The sequence below is a fragment of the Diadema antillarum genome, unplaced genomic scaffold, assembly GCF_040938485.1.
Source record: "Diadema antillarum isolate AM-2024a unplaced genomic scaffold, OU_Dant_1.0 seq00001622_RagTag, whole genome shotgun sequence".
NCBI classification, from domain to species: domain Eukaryota; kingdom Metazoa; phylum Echinodermata; class Echinoidea; order Diadematoida; family Diadematidae; genus Diadema; species Diadema antillarum.
In genome coordinates, this window is record NW_027272333.1 from 115006 (window position 1) to 142404 (window position 27399).

At 43.9% G+C, this 27399-nt stretch overlaps 1 protein-coding gene across 1 annotated transcript in view; it reads right to left on the bottom strand.

Moving 5' to 3' along the window:
• Positions 1 to 318: 318 nt before the first annotated feature.
• The window catches only part of LOC139711191 (uncharacterized), a 49922-nt gene continuing 22841 nt past the window's right edge, over positions 319 to 27399 (bottom strand). Inside the window, exons 14-30 of the mRNA XM_071623106.1 lie at positions 27224 to 27337; positions 26354 to 26541; positions 24027 to 25751; positions 23361 to 23548; positions 21199 to 21344; positions 20277 to 20410; positions 19577 to 19684; positions 18111 to 18269; positions 17250 to 17446; positions 8710 to 16673; positions 7403 to 7693; positions 5277 to 5410; positions 4309 to 4469; positions 3721 to 3807; positions 2407 to 2536; positions 1647 to 1742; positions 319 to 1226 (exon numbers count right to left, since the gene is read on the bottom strand). Of these exons, the coding sequence (XP_071479207.1) occupies positions 1053 to 1226; positions 1647 to 1742; positions 2407 to 2536; positions 3721 to 3807; positions 4309 to 4469; positions 5277 to 5410; positions 7403 to 7693; positions 8710 to 16673; positions 17250 to 17446; positions 18111 to 18269; positions 19577 to 19684; positions 20277 to 20410; positions 21199 to 21344; positions 23361 to 23548; positions 24027 to 25751; positions 26354 to 26541; positions 27224 to 27337 (11996 nt within the window). The 3' untranslated portion in view covers positions 319 to 1052. The remainder of the gene's footprint in view (positions 1227 to 1646; positions 1743 to 2406; positions 2537 to 3720; positions 3808 to 4308; positions 4470 to 5276; positions 5411 to 7402; positions 7694 to 8709; positions 16674 to 17249; positions 17447 to 18110; positions 18270 to 19576; positions 19685 to 20276; positions 20411 to 21198; positions 21345 to 23360; positions 23549 to 24026; positions 25752 to 26353; positions 26542 to 27223; positions 27338 to 27399) is intronic.

The window sequence follows — 27399 nt, forward strand, 5'->3', positions numbered from 1 at the left end:
GAAAATGTCAATTTTTACAGTATACTGTTAAGACTGGAAATGTTTGATCACAGGCTTGTCCAGCGTCATTCTAATCGTGGCTGTTCTCACCAATGCTCACACCCTCAAAAAGGCAGTATACAGTAATGTCTCCACCATCTTTCACATTTCCGTCATATAAGATGTTTATTGGGGATAGGGTAAACATCACAGACAATCTTTTTTGTTTTGCTTTTTTAATAAATGTGGACACATCTTAGGATTCCCCCTCCATTTCTTCGATTAGTTTTGGATTTTTTTTTTTTGTACAGTTCAGAAATTTTTTTCTTTTTCCCTCCCTCTAACTTGTCCAGAATGCCTTAACAACTTCATTGGGGTAATCAAGTGTCTTGTAGAGCCCAGTATCCAATCAAAAGGGTAAATTTCCAATGATTTTGGCATCGTTTCCCAGAAATATAACATGGGATTTATAAGGCACATCATGACTACATTTCAACTGCAGGAATGTAACATACATAGATCAGTCATATTTCTGGATACGCCGATTGTAAGTAGGCGGCTCAACCTCAGTGGACTTACAACATTCGTCGGAGAGTGTGTTTTCCTTTTGCTTTTGTACTTATTGGAGGAGGGGGAAGAGTGGTGGGAAGCTAATGGAGGGGCCCCCTTTGACATTTCTTGAGCTACGCATCACACAGCAGATCAGGGATCAACTTGTGGTTCGGTATCAACGAGGCTGGAACCCATCTGACTATCCTCCGTTGCCCTACAGTCACACTGACATATCTCCTGCCCTCTTTGCTAGTTTTGTTGTATTGCAAATTTCCTCACACTCCTCTAAGACTCAGAGTCCAGCATATTTCAAGATAAAAGAAACTGCAACACACATCTCCACATGAGCATCATTAAGTCCATAACCTGTCCCAAGCTGTTCCTCCTCTCCGAAGCCCTTTATTGGGCTTATTCCCCATTTAGGGGGACTTGCCCGAGGAATAAAATGCCTCAAGGAATTGACACCCAGAGTCTTCCTCGTTGCTGCTTCTGGAGGACGGGGACACACCCGGATCGTCGTCTCAGTTGAGGTACTTCCTGCATCGCCTGGAGCCACAGTTGCAGGGGATCTTGACCTCCTCGATGGGGAACTTGTAGTCGTAGGTCAGCTCCTCCCCCACGGTGATGCGCCGGCTGGCAAAGATGATGATGTGCTTCTGGCCGCCGACCTCGATCACCCGGGAGAAGCAGTTGGGCTGAAGGGGTGGTGGGGGGGGGGGGGGGGGGAGGAGGAGGAGGAGGAGGAGGAGCAGGAGGAGGAGGAGCGGGAGGAGGAGGATAATAATTGTTAAGAATTTTCTTATGTCTTCATGCAGTCAATGAACTGCTTCACAGATAATTTTCAAACAAGTGCATCACATCTATAGGATAACACATTGTACATTGTGATAATTGACAACAACTGAAGAAATATGATATGTGTCGTTTTGAATTGTATCATTTATGTCATCAAGAGATGTGCCTAATCTGCTTTAGACTACCCAATCTCTTCCACTCATGCTGTTCCAAGATGAAACAAAAATCTAAGCAAACATTGTTCTTTTTAAAAATTGTTCTCCCTTAAACTGATACAGAGATGGTTGCCATGGCAACACAGAAAGCACATGAGAGCATACCTCGCAGGAGTGGTTGATGAAGCGAGCTGCGTTGCCATGGGTCGTGGCGTCCACCACGTCGTAGTCGTCGATGCGGAACATGTAGCAGCCAATACCCTGGTGGAAGCGAGAGAGTGTAAAATATTTGCCAGAGATGAGATATTTTTCACAAAATTCTCTTCCTTACCAGTGAAATTGAGGGTATTATAAGTGCATTGTAAAGAGAAGCCACTTGGCAGAATAAGAGGTGGCTGTGCTCCTCCAAATCATTTGAGCCACATTTATGGGTTGACACGTAATAATCCAACCGCAATACATTCAACCTTTCTTGTCTGAATGAACTACATGTACGTGCATGAATCTATGGAATGGTGATTACATTCAATATTTTTTCTCAATATAGTAAAAATGCATGCACTTTGAGATCTTTATTTTGATATTTTTCTCTCTTTCTTTTCTTTGGCAATAAAAAGAGGACCCCAATCCACTCTTTGCCATCAAAAAACAATACAATAAGAAATGTAAAAGTTACAAGTTCTGACATTATATCAAATATGAGTTAATCACCTAAACCCCAACATGAAATTAAATATGTGGGACTACATCATATCTCACATTTGTATGAAGGGACCTAATGGATATAGACAGTTGTATCAGTCAGTGAGGCAGGCTGTGAAAGAGAGGTAACTCTCACATTATCATGAAAACTGCACTGCAAAGGAAGTCAGCATGGTTTGAAAGTACTAGTCCTGAAAGGATTAAAGGGGGAAGAACCACTCACCTTGCTTTCATAGTACTTTTCTCTCTTGTCTGTGAGGATAGACCGGATGACCGTCCCGCTGTATTCGATGACCATCTCACCGGCCTCGATGGGGCGGCGGCAGAACAGGCCACGCCCATGAATTCCAGATCTGGAGACAAGAGAATTTTGTTGTTTTCAGTTCTTTCAAGCTTCTACAATGACTGTTTTAGACCTTCCACCAAATGCAACTCATACCAAAAACTGAATCTTGATACCACACTTTTGATCAGAGTTACAAAGAACACTGTTCACTTTCCTTATTTTCACTTTCTAGTTGTTCTTATTTCCTATGTCAGTGTGTTAATCAACACTTAGTTTTGCTCACTAAACAAAGTTTTGAGTATAATAAACCAGATTTTCAGAGTGAAATTTTCTTGCCTATCCATTTGTTCAAAATTTTCATGGAGGCATCACATTTTACAGCAAATGAAGGTTAGGCTGCAAGAAGTATTACTGTGGAGAAAATGGCATGTAATCAAGTGACAAAAGTGCCATCTTCAACAAACAGCAACAAAAAATGATATGTAAGCAGAAGTTGCAGAGTACAGGTATATTTCTAATATCAAGAGGGATATGTCACTGCAAGTGCATGATAGACCACATCTGAACAGTCGAGTGAAAGTTCTAAATACAGTCCGACCTCTCCCATACGGTCTCCCTTCATCCAGATCTCTCGATTATCCGGATGCGATCTCGCCATGATTTTTATTTTTATTTTTTTCAGTCTAATGATTAGCCGGAAAAGGGGGATTTCAAACTGAAACACCCCCCCAAAAATCCTACCCATACTCACATAAATTTCATATTATTCCCGAAATAATTAACATACATTCATATCTAATTTTCATCTAAAATTACATGCATTCAGACTTTCACTACCCCCAAATTTTGCCCTGATAGCGAAGAAAGAGTTTCAGTGTATGCTACCTGCAATAGGTTACATGTAGCTACCAAATGGGTAAGCAAGCTGCGTGTATGAAACATTTAGTCTCCCATATCCCGCCTAATCCCTTATCCGGATGAGCACCGGTCTCAACATGTCTGCACAGGAGAGGTCGGATTGTATAAAAGTCAGACTGAGGGACATTGCAGCATGACTGAATGTGTTCAACTTAGCATTTATTCACACATTAAAACTGCAAACTTTCTGACCCTAGACAGATGTATCTTCTTTTCTTTTTCTTTGATGAAAGGGTACATTTTGAGACTTCATTCTTCAATCCCATCTAAGTACTCTGTTAAAAGCTACAGACATTGGGGGTCAGTGTGTCGGGCCTCATCGGGCAAGCGTACCTGTAGACTCCAACGGCTTCCTTGGCTGTCTGCTTGAGGTGGCGGAACCGCATCGCCATGGGCAGGTCCTGAAGACTGGTAGCCCTCCTGTCGTTGGGGAATGAATGCAAGAGACAGTGTCTGAGTCTTTAATGATGCAATTTATGTGAGTCCACTCTCCAATCAGTCTACCAGACGTTGAAAACTCAACTCAACAAACAATGGATAATGCATCTCATCTACCAATGAAGAGCATGATGATCTCCATTTTTGTTTCAAGAGAAAAGTCTCTTGAGAGAGCAATGGCAGTGTCTTCAAATCAGCAATGCATAAACAAACACAAAGATTACAAAGTCTAAAATTAGCAACTTATTTATTTAGGATTATCAGTCAAATTATGAATACTGTACAAAGTTTATGGCATTTCGCTGGGAAACTTTGTCTTCAGGAAAAACTCTTAGCTATTTATGCTAGCTGCTACTTGAGCTTTAACTTTGTGTGAACATGAAAACCAAAATACAACATCTTTAAATTTCTACACAAAGTTGCCAATTCGGGATGATCTTAAGTAGTGACCAGGGCAACAGAGAGAAATAATAAAATGCTGACCTTGATGACTTGTGCTGGACATCGGGCTCCTCCTGCTGGTCAACCTCGCTGAAGATCGGTCGGCTGCGGTGGCTGGACGCCAGGAAGTTGAAGATGTCAAAGGTCGAGGATCGTTTGAAGACCTCGGCTCGGGCACAGCCGTGGGGATTGATCGGCGGCTCCTGTAAAACACGAAGAGTTTGTGATAACCAATCTCAGATCCAGCAGTGAAAATGTGACAGGATTTCTGAATCTTTCTCAGTTTCCTTTTCTTTGCTAATAAAGACTAAATGCCACAAGCTTACAAAATGTCTTATCCCTCTATATAACAATGGGTTCATTTAGTTTGGAGACCATCAGCCATATTGGGAGACGAGGACTTTCACTGCCACGACCTGATACAATCAAACCTCATTTCCTCTTGATTACAGAGCATATTAAAAGGACAAAAATACATGTGTTTGAGTGTGGGGGAGTGTCTCTGTTTACTATATTTGCAAACGATGGGCAAAACAACATGAGCTCAATAGAAAGACCAATATAACAATTTTCCCTTTGTTTCTTTCTACCACCATCCTCCACCACACCCAAACTTTCCTCATTCCCCAAATATGAAGACAATGCTCTCTTTTGCAGTACTGTAAGAGTTGAAATTCTAAAGTAATTTTTCAAGCTCTGGTGGCTGAAATGAATTTTGCACGCCTTTATTTCCCTGTGATGAAATAGATAAAACATTATTACATACTACAAGCAGAAATATTCCTATGCTTTTATTTTTGCACTAGTTTTTTCGTGTCCCACGAAATGCACAAACAATTTCCACATCGAAAATATTTCCACTTTTCACAACTTTTATGAAGCGCCATGAGCACTGAAAGGTGGACCAGTGGGCTATATAAATAGCCATTATTATTATAATTATCAACCAAAGCTCAGAGAGAGAGAGAGAGAGAGAGAGAGAGAGAGAGAGCTGGGAAGGGTAGACCTACGTCTTCCTCGTCGCCCCCCTCGTGCTTGTGGAAGCGGAACTTGTAGTTGCGGCAGTTCCTCGCCCCGTACAGCTGCTCAAGAAGAAAGATGACGGCCTCGTGCGTGATTCCAAGCATCTTCATCCCGTTCACGCCTGCCACAAAAAAATCAACCGAACCAAAACTTTACATCACAAGGGGAAGTTTGTACCTCTACATAGCAAACAAAACACATGTACACTGCACAATGCACCACTGCAGTCACTATTCTTAGTTTGACCGATTTCTCTCGTCTTTTATGTGCGCCGCAAAATGTAAAATATTAGAAAGAACGTTTTACGAAATTCTTTCCTCTTAATGACAAATAGATATAATTTCATGGGTTTAAGAAGGTGATGAAGTCTATCCTACAAAATACTCCCATTCATCATACACATTTACTGTAGTTTCAATGCTAATACATGTAGCACTGTCCAGACCCCACTATGCACTTTAACTGCTTTGTGCCTATCTCCTTTTCATTAACGCAAGGGAGAGATTTCCATATTGTTGAATGAACAGGTAAAAAGACCTCTATGTTCATGTCTTTGTTGGTCATTTACACCTACACACTATTGAAGAGATTCTGGAGACACTCAGAATTGTTACAGTGCACTTCAACTCCATGATAAAATTGTCTTGAACATATGTGACCCTGCATCACATAACCAACAAAAAAAAATCACCAGACATGGATTTTTAGTAAAGGGCAAATTCTGATAACAGATAATTTCATGGGGATGAGAAAGTGATGAATTCGGTCTGTCCTACAAAATAAACTAAAGGTGGCAGGAAGATCTGGGGAAGGAGAGTATTTGCAGAAAAGAAGAAGAAGTAAACTAGATATATCGCTACGGCTACTAATATGCCTCCGCCATAATGCATGGTTCTCCTAATAGGTCTATAGTACAATGTCTTGACAATGTGTGATGACAGTTTCACACGATTGGCAAAATATTAAAATGACAGGTTTGACACAAATGTGCTGAATGTTCACTTTCCTAGAACTAGGTTCAATTGGATGAATGATTAAAATGTCAGAGTGCAGGTATTTGGGGAACTGATGATTTTTACTTGACTTTTGACCCTTTTATAAGTCTATGCATTGAGTAATTTTGAAGGTATTGAGAAAAAGTATAATTTCAGTATCAAATGGGAAAATAGCATTATCTAAACCTGGCCTTTGACCTTTGACCTCACAGTTCCAAAGAGAATCACTGTTAGGTTGAACATGCATAAATATGTAAGTTTCATGATGATACCTTGAGTTACTTTCAAGATATGGAGGAAAAAGTGCAATTTAGCACTTCCACTTGACCTTTTACCTTTTGACCTTTGACCTTTTGGCAAGAAACTTCCCCCAAAATGTATATTGGGTAATACATGCCATACATCAAGTTAAAAAAAAAAACCAAAACCTTCAGGCATGTTGCATTATAAGGAAAGTGGTAATATTTTGAGGAGTTGACCTTGACCTTTGACCCCCTGACCTTTGACCCATGACCCCCAACTTCCCTAGATAATCATTGCCCATCGGTACAAGCATATATACTAAGTTCCATGAAGATACCTTGAACCATTTGTAAGATATGGAGAAAAACATGAAATTTCAATTTTTTTTTTTCACAAAATAACCTGTGACCTTTGACCCTGTGACCCTAAAATCCACACAAAGTATTATCCCCTAAGGATATACCCTCATACCAAGTTTGATGTAAAACCACCACATGGTTCTTGAGATATCGACAAAAACAAAACGGGACGGACGGACGTACGGACGGACGGACGGACGGACGGACGGACGACCCGAAAACATAATGCCTCCGGCCACTTCGTTGCGGAGGCATAAAAACTGAAACTGAAGTCTGAAGTGCATTAAACCATTTACATTTCAATGCATCTAAACTTCTAAAGAGTCTGAAAGTGGGTTTTGGGTAGAATAAAATGTGACATCAGATGAAACTCTAAACTCTCACATCCCTGAAAGATTCATGTTAATCCGTTAAGAACAAGTCCAGAGTATACTTTGGCAGGTGTTTATGGGAAATGTGTGTTGTAGCAAATCAACCTGTCCTCAACGGGTTAAGGAATCAAACAGAACAGCTCACCATCAAACGAGAGGTGCTTCATCCTGGAGTTGCTCCGTGCCTCCCGGACTCGCTCCACCACGCGGCCCCAGGCGTCCTCCAGCGTCTCGGCGCGCGTCTCGAAGCCGTCGTCGCTGGAGATCTCGAAGACGAGGTGGGGCCGGTTGGACGTCCGGCGCGGCGTGTTGCCGTGGTTGCGCCGCTTCTCCTGCTCCATCAGGGTGAGGAGGAGGGAGGGGCTGTCGTCATGGTGATCTGACTGCTGCCCCAAGGTTGGCATGGCAGCGAAGAATGCATCATCAGCAGACAGGCCTGCATGAACAAGAAGAATGAGGGAAGACTTCAAGGTCATACATCCGTTTTGCAAACATGTAGAAATTCTGCATTGTTGAAGAATAACTTATCACAACAATGACACCTTACAGCAATACATTTGAGTGTTTTAAAAAAAGAAGAAAACAAACCCCCTGTCACTCAAGAGTACCTTCCCCTTTTGTACTAAAAATAATGGTTGGAAGTTCTTCAAGGTAAGAATAAACTTAACTGCAAATCAATAGCATCACTTTCCCCTCCATCATAAAGAAGTTTCCAGTTTTATTATTCCAGTGAAAGATCAGAATTACCTAACATCTACAATATACTGTACCAGCTTACAAAAAAGAAATCAACAAGGACACACAAACTTTGAGCCTCAGGTCAGGAAGGACAAAATCCTCCTTAATCAAAACAGAATAAAAAAGATAAACAAAAGGAAAACTGAGAGGTACTTAGAGTGTCTAACAGGAAATGTCTCCAGAAAGGTCTGATCAATGAAAAAGAAAAAAAAAACAAACAAGCACACACACAGGTAACTAGGAGCTTTCCCGCCCCCTTTTGTATATTTCTGATTGGGAAGATTGCTAGACTGCTACAATGGTCTCATTCAAATATTAGACATTCGTTGAATATCAGTAAATGCAGAGCTATCACTGGGCTCTGATTTCATGGAAGCTTTGGTATCAAAAGTTGTTTTGCAGGCAATGTCCGCCACCCTCTCATATTCCCCCTTAAAAATCCCTCACACCATATTTGATGTGTCACATTTACAATTGTAGAAAAAGTTTGAGGCAGATTGCACCACTTTGACTGGTAGCATTTTCCCATTGCATCTTCAAATTTGCATAAAGCAGTGCAGTCTAGTGTAAGTATGGAAAAATAAAAGCACAAGAGCATGAATATTCAGATAAAATATAGAAGCTTATAAGGAGAGCCTGGCATTCTTTTCATGAAAACAGTATCAACATTTGTGACAAAAGATATGTGTATTGGAAACTGAGAAACTGACGTACCTGACAAAATGTCCCGGTTTTCGTTTCCAGACCAGCCTGTTGGTGTTCCCTCCGACTCTTCCTTCGATTTTGAGCGCTTCTTGAGCTTGATGACAGCGCTGTTCCTGCTTTCATTAACACCGAAGGTGGGATTTTTCACCCTGGCTCTCGGCGCACTGGAGGGATTCTTCATCCTGACCTTGGTGTTCTTGACGGGAGAGGGTCCCGGGATCTCGTCAGTAGAATCCTTCTCCTCTTGGTCGGATCCCATCAGGCTGCCATAAGAGTCAAACCACACCTTGATCTGGTGGGGCGATTTCCGCCTCGGCCGGCTGGCATCTTGGGGCTGCCTGGTGTACGTGTGCTCCTTGCTGAGTGATTGGTTCGTGGTATCGGGTAGAGAGATATTGAGCTGAGCATTGACTGGTTCTTTGCTTGGTGAGCCCAAGCCACTCAGAATTCCGGTCATGCTCGCTTGACTAGTCTGCAGACTAGACAGCGGCGAGACAAGATTCTGGGTGGGCTGGACGCCTGGCAGAGGATTGATACCACTCGGGAAGTGTGGGCTGAGTTGTCCGAGGTTTGGCTGGACTCCAGCCTGCTGGATGATAGCCTGGAGGGTTTGGAGTGTGGGGGAGGCCATGAGCGGGGCGTTTGTCGGGCTGATGAAAGGGGATAGTACTGGACTGGTGACGCCCGGCAACAGAGACGGCACTGCCGCCCCAGGCAGCTGAAGGCCAAACGGTTGTAGGTGATTTGCAGATGGAAGGTGCTGGGCTCTCACGCCAGCAAGTGCATTGACCTGCTGGAGTTGACTGGCCATGTACGACTTCTGCAAGATGGACAAATAGTGATCCTGAGCTGAGCTGGTGGGTGGACTTGATGACATTGGCAATGGAAGCTGGCTCTGGGTACTGACAGAATTGATCTGACCGGGGGACACTATTGTTGCACAAGATGTCACAGCGATCCCGGTGAGGTTTATGTTCTGGAAGCCTATTTGAGTAACGGGAATGACACTGGGCACCACAGGGTTAACACCAGGATCAGAAAAGACTGGGTTAGCATTTGGGAGCAATGTTGAAACTGACTGCATAGGGGGTTGGCTTTCGAAGGCTTGTTTGGATGGTGATGTCCTCAACGTTAACCCTGCCGTTGGAGGAGCATCAGAAGCTGGAATTGTCAGGGGTGCAACCCCTGGCCTGATGGTTGCTGAACCTAACACTGGAGTACTCGATCTTTGTTGCTTCAAAGCAAATTTGACAGAAGGGCCACGAATTCTTACTCGTTCGTGAATTGCTGCTTTTAGTCTTATAGGGGTAGGTCCACGGAGTTTAGGCCCATTCATACTGCTCCTTAAGTTCACATTAGTTGGTGAGGTCTGTCGAAAGTCATTTCGTATGATGTACTGATTTGTGTGCATATCTTTGCCGACGATGACTCTATTCTGCTTGAGGTCGGAATGTAAGCTCATGAATTTCTTAAGGTCTTCTGGCCCGACCACCTTAGGACTGTTAATTCTATAGGCAGAATTTCCTGAGGAAACGCGAGATGCCTCTCCATCGAGATTAACTGACGGCAGGGGAGGGATCATCGCTTTCAACAGGCTGGCTTCTTGCATCCCCAAGAGATGTGAATGGCTGGAAATGGCTGGTTCCTTGCCAGGTGGGGTAAGTCCTACAGAAGTCCCTGTGATTGGCAACTCGCTGACTTCCTCGGCACCATCCTCGTTGGTCGTGATTTCGGAAATCATCCCAGACTCCGAGTCAACTCTTACAGTAACCTTCACTATCTTGGCTGGGGAGGACTGAGCAGGTGGCCCTGCCAAGGACACATGGTCCACTTTGGGGTCGGAGGGCAGGTCAGGTGACTTTGCGTCGACCGCGCTAGAAGTCAATGACGTGTTTTCACAAGTAGCATCAGCTTCCATTTTACTTCTCTTTTCCTGTCTCGTTGCAACTTTTCCATCCTGACAGGTGGTGCAGTCATCGGAAAGCATACGCTTCTTCTCCTTAACTCTGAGAACAGCATTATCATCTCTGGGAAATTCTCGTGCGACCACAATCTGCTTTCGAGGATGATTCATCCTTTCTGGAGACTGCTTCTCATCCATCGTCCTTGTCACACTGCTTTGCTGGTCACCATTTGCAGCGCTTGCACTAGGCTCTCCTGTTGGCTTCATTCGCTTTGCCATGCTCCTTGTTGTCTGTCTGCCTGTCTGTGTCTCCCCCGCACATTTCTCCTCATCTGATGATGTGGACAAAGCTGCTCTGCTTCTTTTCTTGTCGGCATCTTCGACTATGTCCAGCTGCGAGATGTCATCCTTGTCATCGGGATTTGAAACGCTCGAAGGCTCTCTTCTCCTCTTGGTCACATTCTCCCCATCACTCCCTGCAGTCTCTTCATCGCTGCCCACCTGCGATTTCCTTGGTCTACCTCGCTTCCTCTTCTCAACCAGCTGAAATACCTGGTCTGGCCTTGCTTCGTTCTCTGGGACGTCCTTTGGGACAGCTGGGTATTTCCTGGGTCTTCCTCTTCCTCTTTTCCTCCCATCTTGGTTCAACGGATAAGGACTAGTCTCTCCATCCTCATGTGAGGCTCGACGTGTTTCCTTCAGTGAGATGGTCCTGGTTTCCCCTTCGGTCCGAATATGATTCACTTCCGAATATTCCTCAGTGGAGTCTAACCTTGACAGAGAGTCTAAAGACTTCCTTGGTCTCCCTCGTCTCGGATGGGAAATATCTGAATGAACTTCACTGTTTACCACGTCCCCATCTGACTTTCTAGGTCGCCCCCTTCCTCGTGTGATGACACTGTTGTCTTTCTCAGGAGTATCTGCAAGGGATATTGGCAAAAAGACAGATTTCCCTTCTCTTCTTTTGACGCCATCAAGTACTTGTCCTTCTAAGTCTTGATTGGATAACTTGGAGGAGGCTCCATCCGACTTCCTGGGGCGGCCTCTTCCTCGTTTGGGGACAGCAATCTCACCGTCATGGCTACTTTCGAAGACTTCATCAGAAAAACTTAGTCTTTCTCGCCCAATCAAGACATCCTTCTCTTTCTCCTCTTGGATGTCTGTGACAGACAGAGAATTTCTGGGCGATTTCCTCGGGCGGCCTCGACCCCGTTTAACAACTGCACCCTCCTGCCCATGGTTGCGATCGAGGACTTCTTCAGATATGCTTGACCTTTCTATCTCAGTCTTGATGATCTCGACACCAGTTCCCTCTTGAATTCCATCCAGAATCTCTATAATATCCCCGTCCGATTTCCTTGGCCTACCCCTGCCTCGCTTCGCAACCTTCTCATGCTCTTGACCAACTTCACTAACATTCTCGATTGAGGGCAATCTTCTCGACAGATTTTTCCCCCTTGTGATCACCTCATTCTCTTTCTCCTCTTGATTATCATCATATTCCACATCTTGATTTCCAACAGGATATTTTCTTGGTCGCCCTCGCTTTCTAGTTTCTTTACTGCTTGGGCTGAGCAGATTGCCATTTTGCTGCCCTTTCAAGTCTTGATGAATACCATCCTCTGACTGCTCTGACGAAGATACTCTCCTCGACTGTCGAGAGCTCCGGCGAATCTGAGCGTCTTCAGGAGTCTCCTCTGCTGTACTCACTGCAGAGTGAAGGTTACCATCTCTCACATCAGGCACAAATGAAGAAGTCACGCTCTCCACACAATCCTCAAAATTTGCTATCCTTTGCAGCCTAGAGGACGTGCTCCTCATTGGGTACTTCTTTCTGCCTGGCGGACTTGTATCTATCGCATCCAGTTTGGGTGATGACAAATTGGAGTCACAGTCCGAACTGGGATGTCTACTTTTCTTCCTGGTTGGCTTGTTGGAATCATCGTCGGCACACAATCTGTCATCTCCATTGAGCAAGTCTAATTTTGGTCGAGTGTTGCTGCTCGATGTTTCAGTGTCATGGACATCACCACCACTCTCATTACTGCCCCCCATGCTTGAATGGAAGTCCTTTACAGTGGAGAGGGAATTTCCAGGGGACACATATCCTGTCTTGTTATTCTCTGCCTTTTGTGCAACGTCCATAGTGACCCCATCTTTTGCTGCATGACTGTCCACACACACCTTGGAAGAATGAGGGTGCACTGGTTCTTCACTAACGAGATGCCTTTCGATGAGGTTCTCCACCACTTTTTCCGGACACTTCTTCTGCGCATCCACAAAGGCCTTCATTGCACTGATAAACGGTTTACTGCTGATTTTCTTGAAGATGTTTCTGACAGGCTTGGGAGAGTGAGAGTCTGCCGGTTCGTAGCACTCAGAGTCGTTCAAGACAGCCTGGCTGCTTACAGGGGATTTTCTGTGCAGTTGCGTCGCAAAAGTGGCAAGGATTGGCTCCCTGTTGATGGATGGTGATTTGTGGTATGTCAAGATGTCCGATGACAAACTTTTTTGTGGTGTAAACTCATGTTCTCCTCCATCTTCAAATGCTTGCTCCTGAGGGACAGTGACTTCAGTTGGTATCTTGTCACCTTCCTCTTCTGCAACAAGAGAAGTTGCGCTTTCACATTTGTCTCTCGGGCTTTTCACTGAACTGCTGGAACCGTCTGGTTTCATTGCTACCTCTGCCTGTGCTACATCTGCAGCAGCGCCAATGTCACCCTCACCATCAGTGACAGAGTCTGATGCTTCTCTATCACAGTCTGGGAGGTCAATCCTCTGTACTTGCGTCTCCTTTAATCTGTCATCTACCTCATTACTATGACTGGAAGAGTTTAGCTGCACTTCACACTCTGCTATGCTCCCTTTGGGCTCAGTACTACCTGAAGGAATGTACTGCTGCAGTTGTTCAGTGAGAGCCTCTTCTTTGCCACCGCTTTCACCAATTAATGCTAGATCTGCAGCAGCAGCTGGGTGTTGGTCCTCGCAGCATTCGGTCCCTCCACTCAAATTCATGCCATGTGATGGGCTTGCATCTGGCATCTCTCCATGTTCTACGACTACAGGAAGACAAAGACTGTTTTCTGTGGACTGGTCACTCTTGCTGCTATCTGGTTTCTCCTGAATTGCTGAGGTCTCCAAGTTCGGAGTTGTCAGTGGCATGAACAATAATGAATTACTTCCACTTGAAATTTGAACAGAGTTATCCGCACTTACAACTCCTGCATCGGTTGAGGTATTTTCTGTATCAACTGTGGTGACTGTCAAGCTGTAACATTCTTTGCTCTCAGCAATGCTCTCTGAGAGGTGTGGAGAAATTGGGTTATGGATGTCTTCAATTGTATCATCTGACTCTTTATCAGGTTGAGGTAATGTTGTGAGTATCTGTTGACATTTTGAAGTGGTGTTGAATTCCTGGCTGACTACCTCCTCTTCCAAAATTGCCCTTGGCTCAGCAATTGATGTAGTTTCCTTTAAGATGCTGGACACAGCAGCTTCTCTCGAAATGCACCTATTCTGGTTCTCATCACCATCACACAGCTCATCTTCATGCACGGGCTCTTCAGTGATTCTGCTCTGCAGTAAACTGCTCTCAATGGAGTGGTTCGATGGCTCAGCATGCACTCGTGAGTCCAAAAGTTTGACATCTCCTTCATCTGTAGACTTTTCTTCACAGTGTTCAACGCACACACTTTCTCCTTGCAGGTCTTGTGATGAATCTTCAACACATCTTTGGTTGCTCTGATGCTGCTGGAGATCACCTCCTTGAATGTCATTCTGCGCAGCTGATGTTCCGCTATCATACAGTCCTGATTCCTCTCGTGGCTTTTCAGAGTCTCTTTTGATTTCTGCACTTGAATCGATTGAACAGTCTTGAGCGGGCAATTCCACATTTGACTCTGAAATACCACTCAATGCTACATTTGACTCTGAGATAGGCACTTCATTTTGACTCTCCATGTGAGTTGATGTTTCATGGCAATGTAAGTTATCCAAAGAGCTGCTCTGCTGACTTGCTTTCGACTCTTCCATGTCACTGGAATCTGCAGACACAACCTCTGCTTTGCCGTCATCTAATTCATGGATTATAATTGTATGACAGTCACTTGCTTCAGGCTCTTTCACTGGACTTGATCCTACACATGTGTCCTTTGCCAGCTCATCACCTGATTTGTCAGTAGCAATTGTTGAATGCTGCACTTCTTCACAAGAGCTGCTTTCTTTCGCTTCAGTCCCATCACTTGTGCAACCTTGAATAGCGTCACTCGTCTCGGGTGCAGTCGTCTCCTCAGATGATGATCCAGACGTTGATAGGGATGAGTTTTCATGGTTTTCCACAGAAGTCTGGCTCGAGATGGCCGGTGGAAAGCTCACCTGGGTATGATGAGCACCCAATGAAGTACTGGTGTTTTCTCTTTCTGCTGCTGCACACTCTGTTGCCATATCCTCAGATAGTGGGTCAACATTAGCTGATATTCCTTCAGGCTGCAGGGAGGCAACATTCTCAGTTCTGCCAGGTCCTGCCTCCTCTGTTTCCAGGACAGCTGCTGTTGCCTCTGAACACGAAGCAGGTGTCTCTGCAAGGACTGACATGGGTGATGGGACTTGAGTGGCTTCCGATTCAGGCGTATCTCCTAATGTCGACTGTGCTTCCTCCCTGATGGGAACTGTGTCTGACACAGTGTCTGCTGAAGTTAGATCTGTATTTTGCTCATCACTCACTTGGCCCTCACTGTCTTTATGTGTTGGCGGTTCTTTGTCGCTGGGGCTTGTAGACACTTTTGGAAGCGAGATGCTGTCAGCGCCGGCCAATGGGTCCGTTTCCCGATCAGTCACGGGAGAAATGTCGACAGTGATGGAAGCCTGACTCTCGGGTCTCTCCATGGAGGATCTCCTGGAATCCGGTCCCGAATCAGTATATTCACTAGAAGTTTCATCATACTTCTCATGTTCCTTGAGAGGCAGCTTCACCAGTTTCACAATGGGACCCGAATCAATAAACTCATGAGGAGTTTCCTCATACTTTTCATGTTCCTTGAGTGGTAGCTTCACAAGTTTCAGAACCGGAATCTTTTTGGGGCTTATCTTTGGTGATTCTGGATTATTTGGTCCTTCTTCCTCATTCACCATTACAGTAATCGGTGACAAAGATTTGCTGACCGAGGGTTCACTGACAGGTGTCTTTGCATCGTCAGAATGTACAACGTCTTCACCTGTGGGATTTGGCGAGCAATGATCAGTAGTACTGTTGCCCTGCTCATCACTTTCTGTGCTTTGTTCAGGGACATTTTCTTTGCCTTGTTCAAGCACATTTTCTTTGCTTTGTTCAGGGACATTTTCTTTGCCTTGTTCAGGGACATTTTCTTTGCCTTGTTTAGGGACATTTTCTTCGCCTTGTTCAAGAACATTTTCTTTGCTTTGCTCAGGGACATTTTCTTTGCTTTGTTCAGGGACATTTTCTTTCGAGACTGTGTCACTGTCTTTGTTGTCACTGTCTTTGTTGTCACATACTTGCTGGTCATCCAATGTCTCTGATTCCTGTACCACTGGCTCTGGCAATGGCGAGGGTGTAGAATCATTCGATAATTCTTCAGGATTCTCTGGGCTGATGCTATCAAGGTCTGCAGCGACAGCATCCATCATGTCTATGATGCCATCAGTGTCGAGCCCCGAGTTGGAGTTACCGTCGAGATCGATCGTCCCCAGGACTTCGTCGTCGGTGGACTGCTGGACGTCGAAGAGTGACGAGTCCGCCGCCAGCGCGTCCGCGGCAGTCTGTATCTCGCTCACCGTTTGGGAGCCTGCGAGCAGCGCGGCGACCTGGTCGAGGGCCATCGCCGCCTCTTCGCTCTCCTTGGTCGCTTCCATCAGGGCGTCGGTCAAGATGTCTGAATCCTCACCCCCCAGAGGCCCGCCCTTGCAGAAAGGGAAGCTGCTTGGACTATGCTCGGTGGTGTGGTTGATGTCCTGGGGCGTTGTGGGCGAAGCCAGGGGATTGACCTCTATAATACGCATGGTGTAAATACATCGTCTGCGAGCATCCACAGTACTCCAGTACACCCGGGTACACCTGCAAGTTGTCAACAAAGCAAAGACTTTGATTAAAGCACACATTCTTGTATCATATTCATTTACACTGTAATTTACAGAGATACACGCATATGCATGTTGTTGTATGAATGTTTTAAGCAACTAGAATCAAAGGTCTAAAAAATGTGGCAGCAAGAGACAGTTTTTAAGCAAGGCAGTTATTCATTCATCAGGGCATTCCCTGGAAACCATCTACCATCATAACTAATCACATGCGAACTGAGTTTATCAAAGTACTATAAAATGAAAAAATGCAATACAGCTATCACCGACCATGACAACAACAACAAACGCAAAAAAACATGATACCTAATTCTTTTTATTAACTATACACATACACCACTGTTAGAAAACAATCAAGAATTGCTACTGAACTTTGCTCATATTTTCCAATATTCATACCAACTATATTCTATGTGTAGAAGTACCAGCACTCAAATAATATGATAAAACAAATCAATAAGACTCTTGTGTATGGTAATAGCTAAAGGAAATGAAATATAATGGTGACTATTATCATCATATGCAAAATAAAGCTAATGGGAGTATAACTTACGAGAAGCTAATGGGGAAGAGTCCATTCGCTTGATCTGAGAGCATGGCAAGTTGGCCCAGCGATTCCAGAGTCCAGGACCCGATCATCACATTGATGTTCTTAGCCTCTAGCCCTGCGGCGAATGTCCGGTTTGGCTTCATATTGTCCAGGCTGACACAGACACGACGCAGCACTCCAAAGCTCTCCGGTCCCATTATCTGTTGATCAAAGTCAGAGTCAGTGTGAGGTTTACAATAGTCATTTATTGTCTATCATCCACATCTTAATAACTAGACATAGCCAACATCACAACTTTCACAGATATGCCTTTTTTACACACAGTCCAAATTCTGTTCTCTATCCGTACTGGCGATTTGGATGCATATAGGAGAAACGGTGTACATGTAAATGGAGCTGCCCACCTAGTGATAGCTTCGTAAAGGTAGGTAGCGTATACCATAACAGTGTTGTAATCTATTCTACCTATTAGAATCATAGTCTGATTTTTACAGTAATTGAAACATCTTGAAGTAAAATCTGTAACATGTTTCTGTTAGGAATATTACAGATGCATCAGGTGAGTTTTGCAGGAGTTCTATCTGAATTTCAAATCACTCTCTTTTTGTGTGTCTTCACTATCTGAACTCATCCGGAAGATAGAGAAGTCCAAAAGGTGTGACTGTACTACTCATATCTGCTTCCTATCAGGCCTCAAAACCTTGCAAGTAAGCCTATTACCACAAATATCTGTCACACATCTCCTGAAAACTGTTTATGTGAAAAAAACCAGGGTAATCTCTTAGAAGTCATCACAATCAGACAGACTTGCATGGAGAACGGTCCCGTTCTCCAAGAAACGGGGCGTTGTCGAGAAGAACTCACCTCCTTGTCCACTTTGTCCGAGTGGGTGAAGCAGTAGACCTTCTTGTCCTCCTGGAACACGGCACTCCTGGACCTGGCACACATGAAGTGGAAGTTGGCGGGACAGCCCCTACTGCAGCAGCCCACGGTGGCCCCTAGGTTGCTGCACACCTCGCATCGCTGGGGAGATGTGAATATGTTTGAGCAGTTTATACAAATGCACGATAGCCAGTGAGAGAAAGATGGGGAATACCCCATCTGATTATAAAAGCAGCGTGTGATGACAATGAATTATTTGAACACCACATCTGTACTGTAGCTCATGGTAAAGCATAGGATTTTAGAACAGCTTTATAGGGAATGCCAACCCCATAAACAGCAGTGCTGTATTCTGAGGGCTAAAAAGGTGTATTTTTGGTGAAAAAAATCTGTACTTTTACCTTTCCTACAATATTCATGTATGGTAGTAGTAGTAGTACTTGTAGTAATAATTCTCTTTTCTTTTTTTTTTCTTTTTTTTTTTTTTGGGGGGGGGGGGGGGGGGGTCTTTTTCATGAAACCTGCGGTATTTTTGGCTAAAAACAGTGCACAAATAATGCAACAAAAAGGTAATATTCCCATCAGAGGACCAAGAGGACAATCACAACACCACAGGGGCATTTCCTGAAGCGTTTTGTACGATTTTTTTTTTTTAACCCAAGCTTTTATAAGCGACTGAAATCCTTGCATCGGAGTGGCTGAGTACAAACTTGTCTGACACAGTTGCTGGCCAAAACGCTTCGTGAAATGACCCCTGCCAACATTCACATATCAAAATTAGAGAGATTCCAAAGAGCTATCAGGAAGATCCGTTTGTGTATTACATGCAGCTCACTAGGCAAAAATGATCTCTAAATCAGGTAAATGCTTTTGATGATCTCTGATCTCAACTTGAGGAGACATTGAAGTTTTCACACAGCCTCCTGGAAAATCAGGAAGACTCGGCTCTTCTGCAAGTGCACGTAATTCAAGGCAGAGCAGCAGTCTCTTTCAGGTAATCATCCAGACTCACAGACACAATAAATCTATGGGTACTCGAATGCTCTCCTAAAGCCAAATATACCATACTGTACCTGCAACAGAGGAGCGCTCAAATGCTCCCAAATTGAACTGTACCGAACCGAACCCAGACCACTTCCTGATGTGCTCCAAAAGGGTACCAAAAGTGAAGAATGCATGTAACATGCACATACGTCATAATGCAGAGAGTTCATTCTCTTTGCTTGGGAAAGCTGTAAGTAGTACAAGCGCACCAGATGAATGACCCTTTCGCCACAAAATGCATGGCCTTCTGCTAAAAGTAACTAATGAGGTATGCTTTCTCAACAGAGCGCTCGAACGCTCCAAATCTAGCACAGTTCAGTATGGTACGCTTTGGTTCAGTTTGCTTTGGTTCGTTTTAGAGCACTCTAATGCACCCCCTCACATGGTCTTCGTGGCACACTCACCATCATGCGACCTCTGGATATCGCCGCATGGACGTTGATGAGGGAGCCGTCGACTTCTTCAAACACTTCTGCCGACCACAGAGCACAGTTGATGTGAATCCACTCATCCTACAGGAACACAAAGATCAAAGATAAGTTTTCAAATTGTGACTCCTTTACTGAGAGACTAGGATGAGAATATCTCTATTATGAATTGCTAACTTCCATACTATATTCTGGCTCCTGTTGAGGTTCAAAGTGAATTTACAAAACCTTGGCTGAAGTTATGTACAGTACTCACTAAAATGGATAGAGGCACATGGGACTATAGGGCAGAAGAAATTACTGCAAAAGGGGTCGACATATAGGAATACAGCTGTGCATACTAGTAGTTGTTGTGGCTCTACATAAAAGAGACCATACACTGACAGCCATGAGATCTGGAGTTCCAGTCAGTCTAACTGCAGCGGCTGTGCCCATGGTCCAGGAACTTTATCCTTACTGCAATAAAGTCCAAGTGAGGGGCCCACTCGCTTATATGCATTCATCACTTCCTAAGTGGCTACATAAAACAAATCACAATGCAATGCCAATCAGAATGTAGTACTAAGCCATTCCTTTTACTCTTTATCATCTGCAACCCTGTTACATAAAATTTCAACTTTATTTTGATCTGGAGACCCTAACGGGAATGAACATCCAACAAACATAAAAGGTCTACCTGTCCACAGTAGAGAAGCCTTCCAGCATTGTTTGGGTCATCGTCACCCATCTGGCCACAGAGGCAGCAACGGCGGGGGTCTGAGATGTTGTCAGGAGAGGTCAAAGGGTCATCCTCATTTGACCTCTTACCTCCTATAGGAGAGATGGCAGATGAGGCAAGAAGTGACATACTCAGTAATCAGCAAGAGATAAAAGTTTACTGTAAAAGAACCTATCAATCTAAAAATGAAAAATGCTATACTTTAATTATGTACTTGGAACAATTATGCTATTGGTTTGAACTCTGGCAGAGAAAGAGGTCCAACACCAATGCATGTCCACTCCTGCTTGCAAAACAGAGGAAGTGATATCAGCATCTATGCAAATGGTGGTCCATGGGCACTAAAAATTGGTGTCAGGCTAACAAATTGTTCAGGTGTATCTTTTTGGTGGCCAGACTGGCAACTGAGTCTCAAAATGTATTGTTATTTTTGCTTTTATATTGGACCACTACATCTCTTTTTTCGGGCATCCAAAATTTCAGATTTAGAGATTTTAGTGGTCCGACTGGGCCACCTGACAAAATGTTAGTGTCGAGTGTTAGTGTTGCTGAAGGAGTTGGTGTGTGATATGACACTATACAAGGGTTTATCAGTTATTGACCGTGTATTCCTAAATAATCAATGCCCATAAAACACATGAAATGAAGGGCTGATTACTACCTATGGAGATGCATCAAATTATTTTTCACAGCAGTATCGCTCAGTAATACTTATAGTAACTCTTCTAACTGTGGTCCTTCACAAGTGAATTCATGGCAACTGCTATTCCTCTCACTTCTTGTCATATTTCAAAATCCCATAATATGACAATAAAAACTATCAATAAATGAAATCCCTTCCCAACATCATCTGTTACTACGGCAACGACCCCCTCCTCACCGATGATGGAGTGCCTCCTCCTGGGCGTCGGTAGCTTCTTGAACGGGGACGGCTGGGCGGTGACTGATGGTTGCAGGGCGCGGTGTCTCCACTGGGCGTACTCATGGTCCATGTGGGGAGGCTGGACGGCCTCGGGAAGCATACCCCTACAGGGAGGTCAACAGGTGAGAAGAGGAGAGAAATATAAGGATAAAAGGAAAAACATATAAAATGGATAAAAGGAGAAATATATGGATGAATTGGAGAAATATATATGAAATGGATAAAAGAAGAGATATATGGATAAAAGGAGAAATATATGGATGAATTGGAGAAATATATATGAAATGGATAAAAGAAGAGATATATGGATAAAAGGAGAAATATATGGATAAAAGGAGAAATATATGGATAAAAGGAGAAATATATGGATGAAAGGAGAAATATATGGATGAAAAGAGAAATATATGGATGAAAAGAGAAATATATGGATAAAAAGAGAAATAGATGGATAACAGGAGAAATATATGGATAAATTCCGAGACAGGGAGATGGGTATAAAACAAGGAACATAATAGTGAGAGGGCAGGAGGGGGAAACAAACGAAGGGAGCTAAAATTAGAGAATTAAGCACTGTTTGTACTCTAATTACTCAAAATTTGTTGGGCCATACAGTACAATGCAGTTCTGCCAAGACACATTTATGACATATTCAATGACTTCCCATAAAAGGTCTTCGAATGGATACTCCCGGAGACAATGTAACCTAATAGGATGAAAAGCCCTTAAAAATATATATAACACAAAGCAATTCTAAATTGGAGGTAATTGAAAGATACCTGATGTAGTGAGCGGTGAAAGTTGAAGGAGATCTAGAGTAAAGAAGTGTGAAGATGGCCAAAGAACAGCTCAGCAAAGCAAACTTGCCTGTCCTAGATGGATACATATGATGTTCATGTTTCTTCCTAAAAGCATATGCAATGACCAAATACATGTGTACATTGTCTATTTGGCATTCCAACTCGTATCTATTCCATGTACCATTACTCTGAGTAACAAGTAATAGAAATGTGACATAACTACAGCAAAAATATTGTTTCCTCTCCTTTATTGCTATGTCAAAGTCTTGTCAGAATTAATTCTTATTTGCATTAAAAAAAAAAATGTGATGCTGTTGTGAGCAAGTGCAGGTAGTAATAGCAATAAATGGTATTAGTAAAGCACATGACTGTGTCATGTCTACTGTTCAGCTCAAGTGTTACAGGACAATGATGTAACACAGCAATATGACTAATGATGATCAGGAGGACCTTCTTTTTAATCTAGGTTTAAACAGGGTGCAAAAAAGAAAGAAAGAAAGATAGAATGTCTGAAGATATATGATGAATATTTTCATGAAGAATTTAGTGACTTGGTTAAGTACAGACCAAAAGGCATCAATAGAGGTCAACATACATTTGGACTGCAGGAGCTTTTAAAGTAAAATGTCTATTAATGCAGGAAGAGTCATTGTTAAGGGAAAATAGCCACAAAGGGCACACCACAACGAGTCAACATACATGATGTTGGCATTGAAGACAGGTGTTATCTGAATAATAGAATTGGTTTTCAAGTTCTCTTCACCATCTTAAACATTCTTTTCTCTCCCCTCATTGATTGATAGATAAATATATTTGATTTGGAAGCATTATCATCATTGTAGCAAAGATAGATACAAAGTTACAGTCAGACCTCTCCTATCCGGACATGTCGGGACAAGTGCTAATCCGGATAAGGGATTTGGGCGGATATGGAAGATCAATGTTTAACACACACAGCTGCTGAAGAACAATCGCCTGTACAGGGCCCTCATATAATGAAAAGTTTTCTGTTCAAGTTCTTGCGGTGATCTGGGGTGGTGAATGTCTGAATGCATGTTATTTACATGAAAATTAGATGTAAAAGTATGTTAACTATGATGAGAATAATATGTACAAGTATTTCACGTGAGTTTGTGCAAGAATTTTGCTTGAGTTTGAAATCTTCTTTCTCCCCGTAATTATAACATTGAAATAAAAATCACGCTGAAATCGCATCTGGATAATAGAGGAATCCTGATAAAGGGAGACCCCCGGATAGGAGAGGTTGGACTGTATGTTTTAGTCTCAATGTCAGACAACAACTTGTTAGCACGGCAAACTCACTCTGGATACCTCTCCTCCTTCTTCCACATGGGGGAGCCCTCCACATCAAACCAGGGGAACATCTGCACCATGATTTTGACAAACACCCCCCTCGCCACTGAGTTGGAGCGCCGCAGGCCGGGCGTCTGTTCCGTCTCCTTGTCGACGGCGGTTTGGAAGATGGCCATGCAGTCCTGGCAAAACTCATCCTGGGGAGATTAAAACAATATTTGGTATGCATCACAGTTTTGAGTATCATACAGATGTATATCATAAGACGGTGACATGGATACTAATCGAATGATTGGCTGACAGAAGTCATGTGACCAGTCTTTCATTTTGCCTAACTTAAGTTTTTACTCATGACCAGCAACTGCTCAGAGATAGCATTGCTCAAGTACGTGACTTTGTTCATTCAGCTGGCTTGCCATAATCATACTCACTGATGTCACAATTGCAAACTTTAGCAGTGTGCATGCAAGCCTGTCAGTAACTTGCACCAAGAGTTGGTAAGTGCTACTGGGCTATGAAAGCCAGCGTTTACAATAGAAAATGCAGAAATCTGGTTTCCTTCAACAAATTCCCATGGGTTCCATGATATCATAACATTTTTGTGATCATTTCATACCAAGATCTCATGAATCATGCTCACAAGATACAAGGAGAAAGTTCAGGAAATGCACATACCACACCAAAGTAGTGGCCAGCCATTATCTTTGCCTTTACTTGCTGAAGGCTGCTAGGTCTCTTGGCATCATCGTCATCTTTCTTCTTGACGTCAGCGTCGGATGTCTTAGCAACCTGCAGCAGGGGAACCATTGCTCTCTCATCCGCAGAGCTGGCATCCACGACTACCGTTATTGCTTCAGGGACTGTATCATCCTGCCCTGTGGCGCGGTCACCCGAGAAGGGAGACTCGGTCTTTGTGCCGGGTTCGGCTGTTGTTGCAATTGCAGTGTCAGGTGTGGCTTTTCCCCCCTGCAGAAATGACGAGTGTGTTGGTTTCACGCTGGACTCAGAGTGGTCTGTCGTCAACAGAGCTGCTCTGTGAGATTCGTCAGCCACAGCCCCCTCTGATTCCAAGGCTGGAGCGCACTCTCTGTCGCTATCCACTTCCATCTTCACTTCTGCGCCGTCTTCGCCAGCGAGGTGGATGTCCATTTCTTCTGCGGCAGAGTCGACGTCGCTGCCAACGTCGGCTCCTGCACTTCTGTCCTCGCAGCGATTCGGAGATGGGGGTTTCTTGTGAAGTGCACTCAAAGCAATTTCCTGATTTTCCCCGCTTGCTGCCACAGTACTGTCTTGGGTAACACTCGAGAGAGTGTCTATATCGTTCAGCTGACCGCTTTCTCCCTCAGCAACGGGGGCACAGGCACTTTGGTCACTCTCTGAAGCAGGCTCCGTACTGGTTGTCAGGACTTTCGCTGTACTTGATAAATGACCGACAGTAATGGCCAGCACATTGTCTTTGGTTGCCCTAGATTCACTGTTCTCACTGGTTGCACATGGAATGGCTTCTTCAGCTGAAATGATTTCACTGTCAGAGGCAAGATTGGAAGACAAGTATTGCTCAGGAGTTCTCTCATTACATGGACTCGCCTTGGTGTCACAACCCTCTCCAATGGGTACTGTACTACTGCAAGAATCATGAGGTTTGGACACAGGGCTTGTTGACCGCACAGTGGAAGAACGATCAACATCCAACACTACAGGAGTCCTTAATGCATCATCCGGTCCAACCTCTGATTTCACTGAGCTCTCTCTACTCTGGTCATCAACTGCTGAGGGTATTGCACTTCCTTCTGTAATGTCCATGCTTTCGTCGAGGGACAATGCAGTCTCTTTTGAGCACATTTCCGAAGAATCACCTTTAGAACCTCCTCGCCTTGACAGCTCAGCCATTTCTCTTGCAACTCCTTCTCCTCTCACTGCAAGCTCATCACTTGTAATTTCTTGGTCTCTATCGTTTATTCTTTCTAGAGAATCTCCTAGGATTCTTTCGTGATCCTTTGCAGTATCACCAACATCATCAGCTGCTAGCCTCCTCACATCTTCACCAGATTCCTGTTGCCTGGACTCAACTTCTGAGGCTGCGGTGTCCTCACCTCCAGTATCATCCTTTCTTGCCGTTTCCGCAGAGACAGCGCTGCTTCTCTGCTGCCTCCGCCGCCTCAGCACCCGCCTCACAGTCCGCCCCCTCCGGAAGGAGTACGTCTCTTCGATGTCGTCCTGCGTGGACGATCCCGCGCCGTCTGTCTCCATGGCCCTGGAGCTGTCCGGCGTGGGGGTCTCCCTCTGTGAGGATGACGCATCGCTTGGGGCCGGTGACGATGCATTGTCACGGGAGTCCTGGGTGGTTGCCGGGGACGATCTATTCGAGTCGCCAGGCTGCACTTTTCGTAGGTATTTGAACTGCAAGAAATGGAACAGAGTGAGAGCGTGATATGATCTGATGAGATGAGGTCTACATTGAGACAGCGGGATAGATAAAACACTGAGTGACTTTGACTGCTCCTGCTTAAACATGCACATACAGCTCCTCCTAATTCTGCAACACTTCATTTCAGCTTGACCGTGGACCATCACACATGTGCGTACTGTAAAACCCAAAATGTTTGTGTGCATCTAAATTTTGCGCATTTCCCGAGAGCCTACATTCGCAAAATTAAAATGCATGCAAAAGTTCCTGTCTACATTACATGTATTGAATGCCAGTGGCAATTCCCTAAAAATTTCATGCCAGGAAAAAGGCCATCAACTCCAATTTGTAAAAATTCCACCCTGCAAAAACATCTTGCTTTGCAGTAATGTGTTGTTCTGCAGCCTGCTATGGAAATCATCACTGTTAACAATCTGCAATGACTGTTTTGGAAGTTTTGAGTTATTACTCATTCTTATTGAGTGCGTTTATCCACCCGCAGACTTCATGCAATCGACAAGGCACCACGGGGCATTCATTCAACTGATAACAAAAGTGGAAGATGGTAGGTGGGGCGGAGAGTATTTCGTCTAACCTTTTTATTGGGCCAGAAGAGATGGCCGGCGCTCTTGCAGTTGTTGAGGGCATTCAGGACGTTGAGGAAACCAGCGTGGAGCTCCTCGTTCACCTCATGCTTCCACCGAGTCTGCCTGTTGCGGCCGCAGATGGGGCAGAGGTACGGAACCGAGTCCGGCAGCTCAGTCAGGATGCGGTATTGGTCATCTGTCAAAGAATAGACAGAAGACTTTATGTCATTACAGGTTGTGGCTCTCTTTGTTTGTTTGTTTGTTGTTTTTTTTAAACAGACCTGGGTCCCTGTTGCATATAACTACGACAACATTCAAAATGGAATGGTAGGTCTGCAATCAATGGTAACTACCGCAGCAACACAGCGTCATAGTCAATCAATGCTACGAAATAACTGATGGTTAACATTAATTGCACAGTTCCCATTACCATAAAGTTACCAGAGATGAGGCATTGTTTGTTTTTGTTGTTGTTTTTCTTACAAGATGGACTAGTGTTGTCCATTTAATGAGAGGGACAAAGAAGATGAATGCCGAAATTTTTTTTTTTCTTTTTTTTTGTTGTTGGAATATTTGGGTGGTGGTACTGAAGACTTTGTGATCAAGGCATTTACAGAAATACTGGGAATATATTTTTTTCTGGTATTGCATCACACTTTGCCATGCATTTTGGTATGACTGCTACACTAAGTGACATTTGTTTGTTTGTTTAGGTTTCTTTTGCAATTGCTACACATAGAATAGTACATCAATTTGTTCAAAATATATGTCAATCAACTCCAATCACTATTAAACTATGAGAAGGGAATTTGCTCCCTGAGATGCATTTCAAAATAAAACCAGTTACAATGACTGGTAAGGCTTTTTACTCCAACTACCTGACAGGTTCTCGCATTTGGCATGGACCCATCTGTCGCAGTCAGAACACTGCATCATTTTGGACTCAAAGTCGTCGTCCTCATAGCACTTCTTGCACACCGGACAGTAGTTCCCTGGATTAGTGAGAGACAGGCAAGGGGAAAAAATGTACTTTGGACGAAAAATGACAGCACGT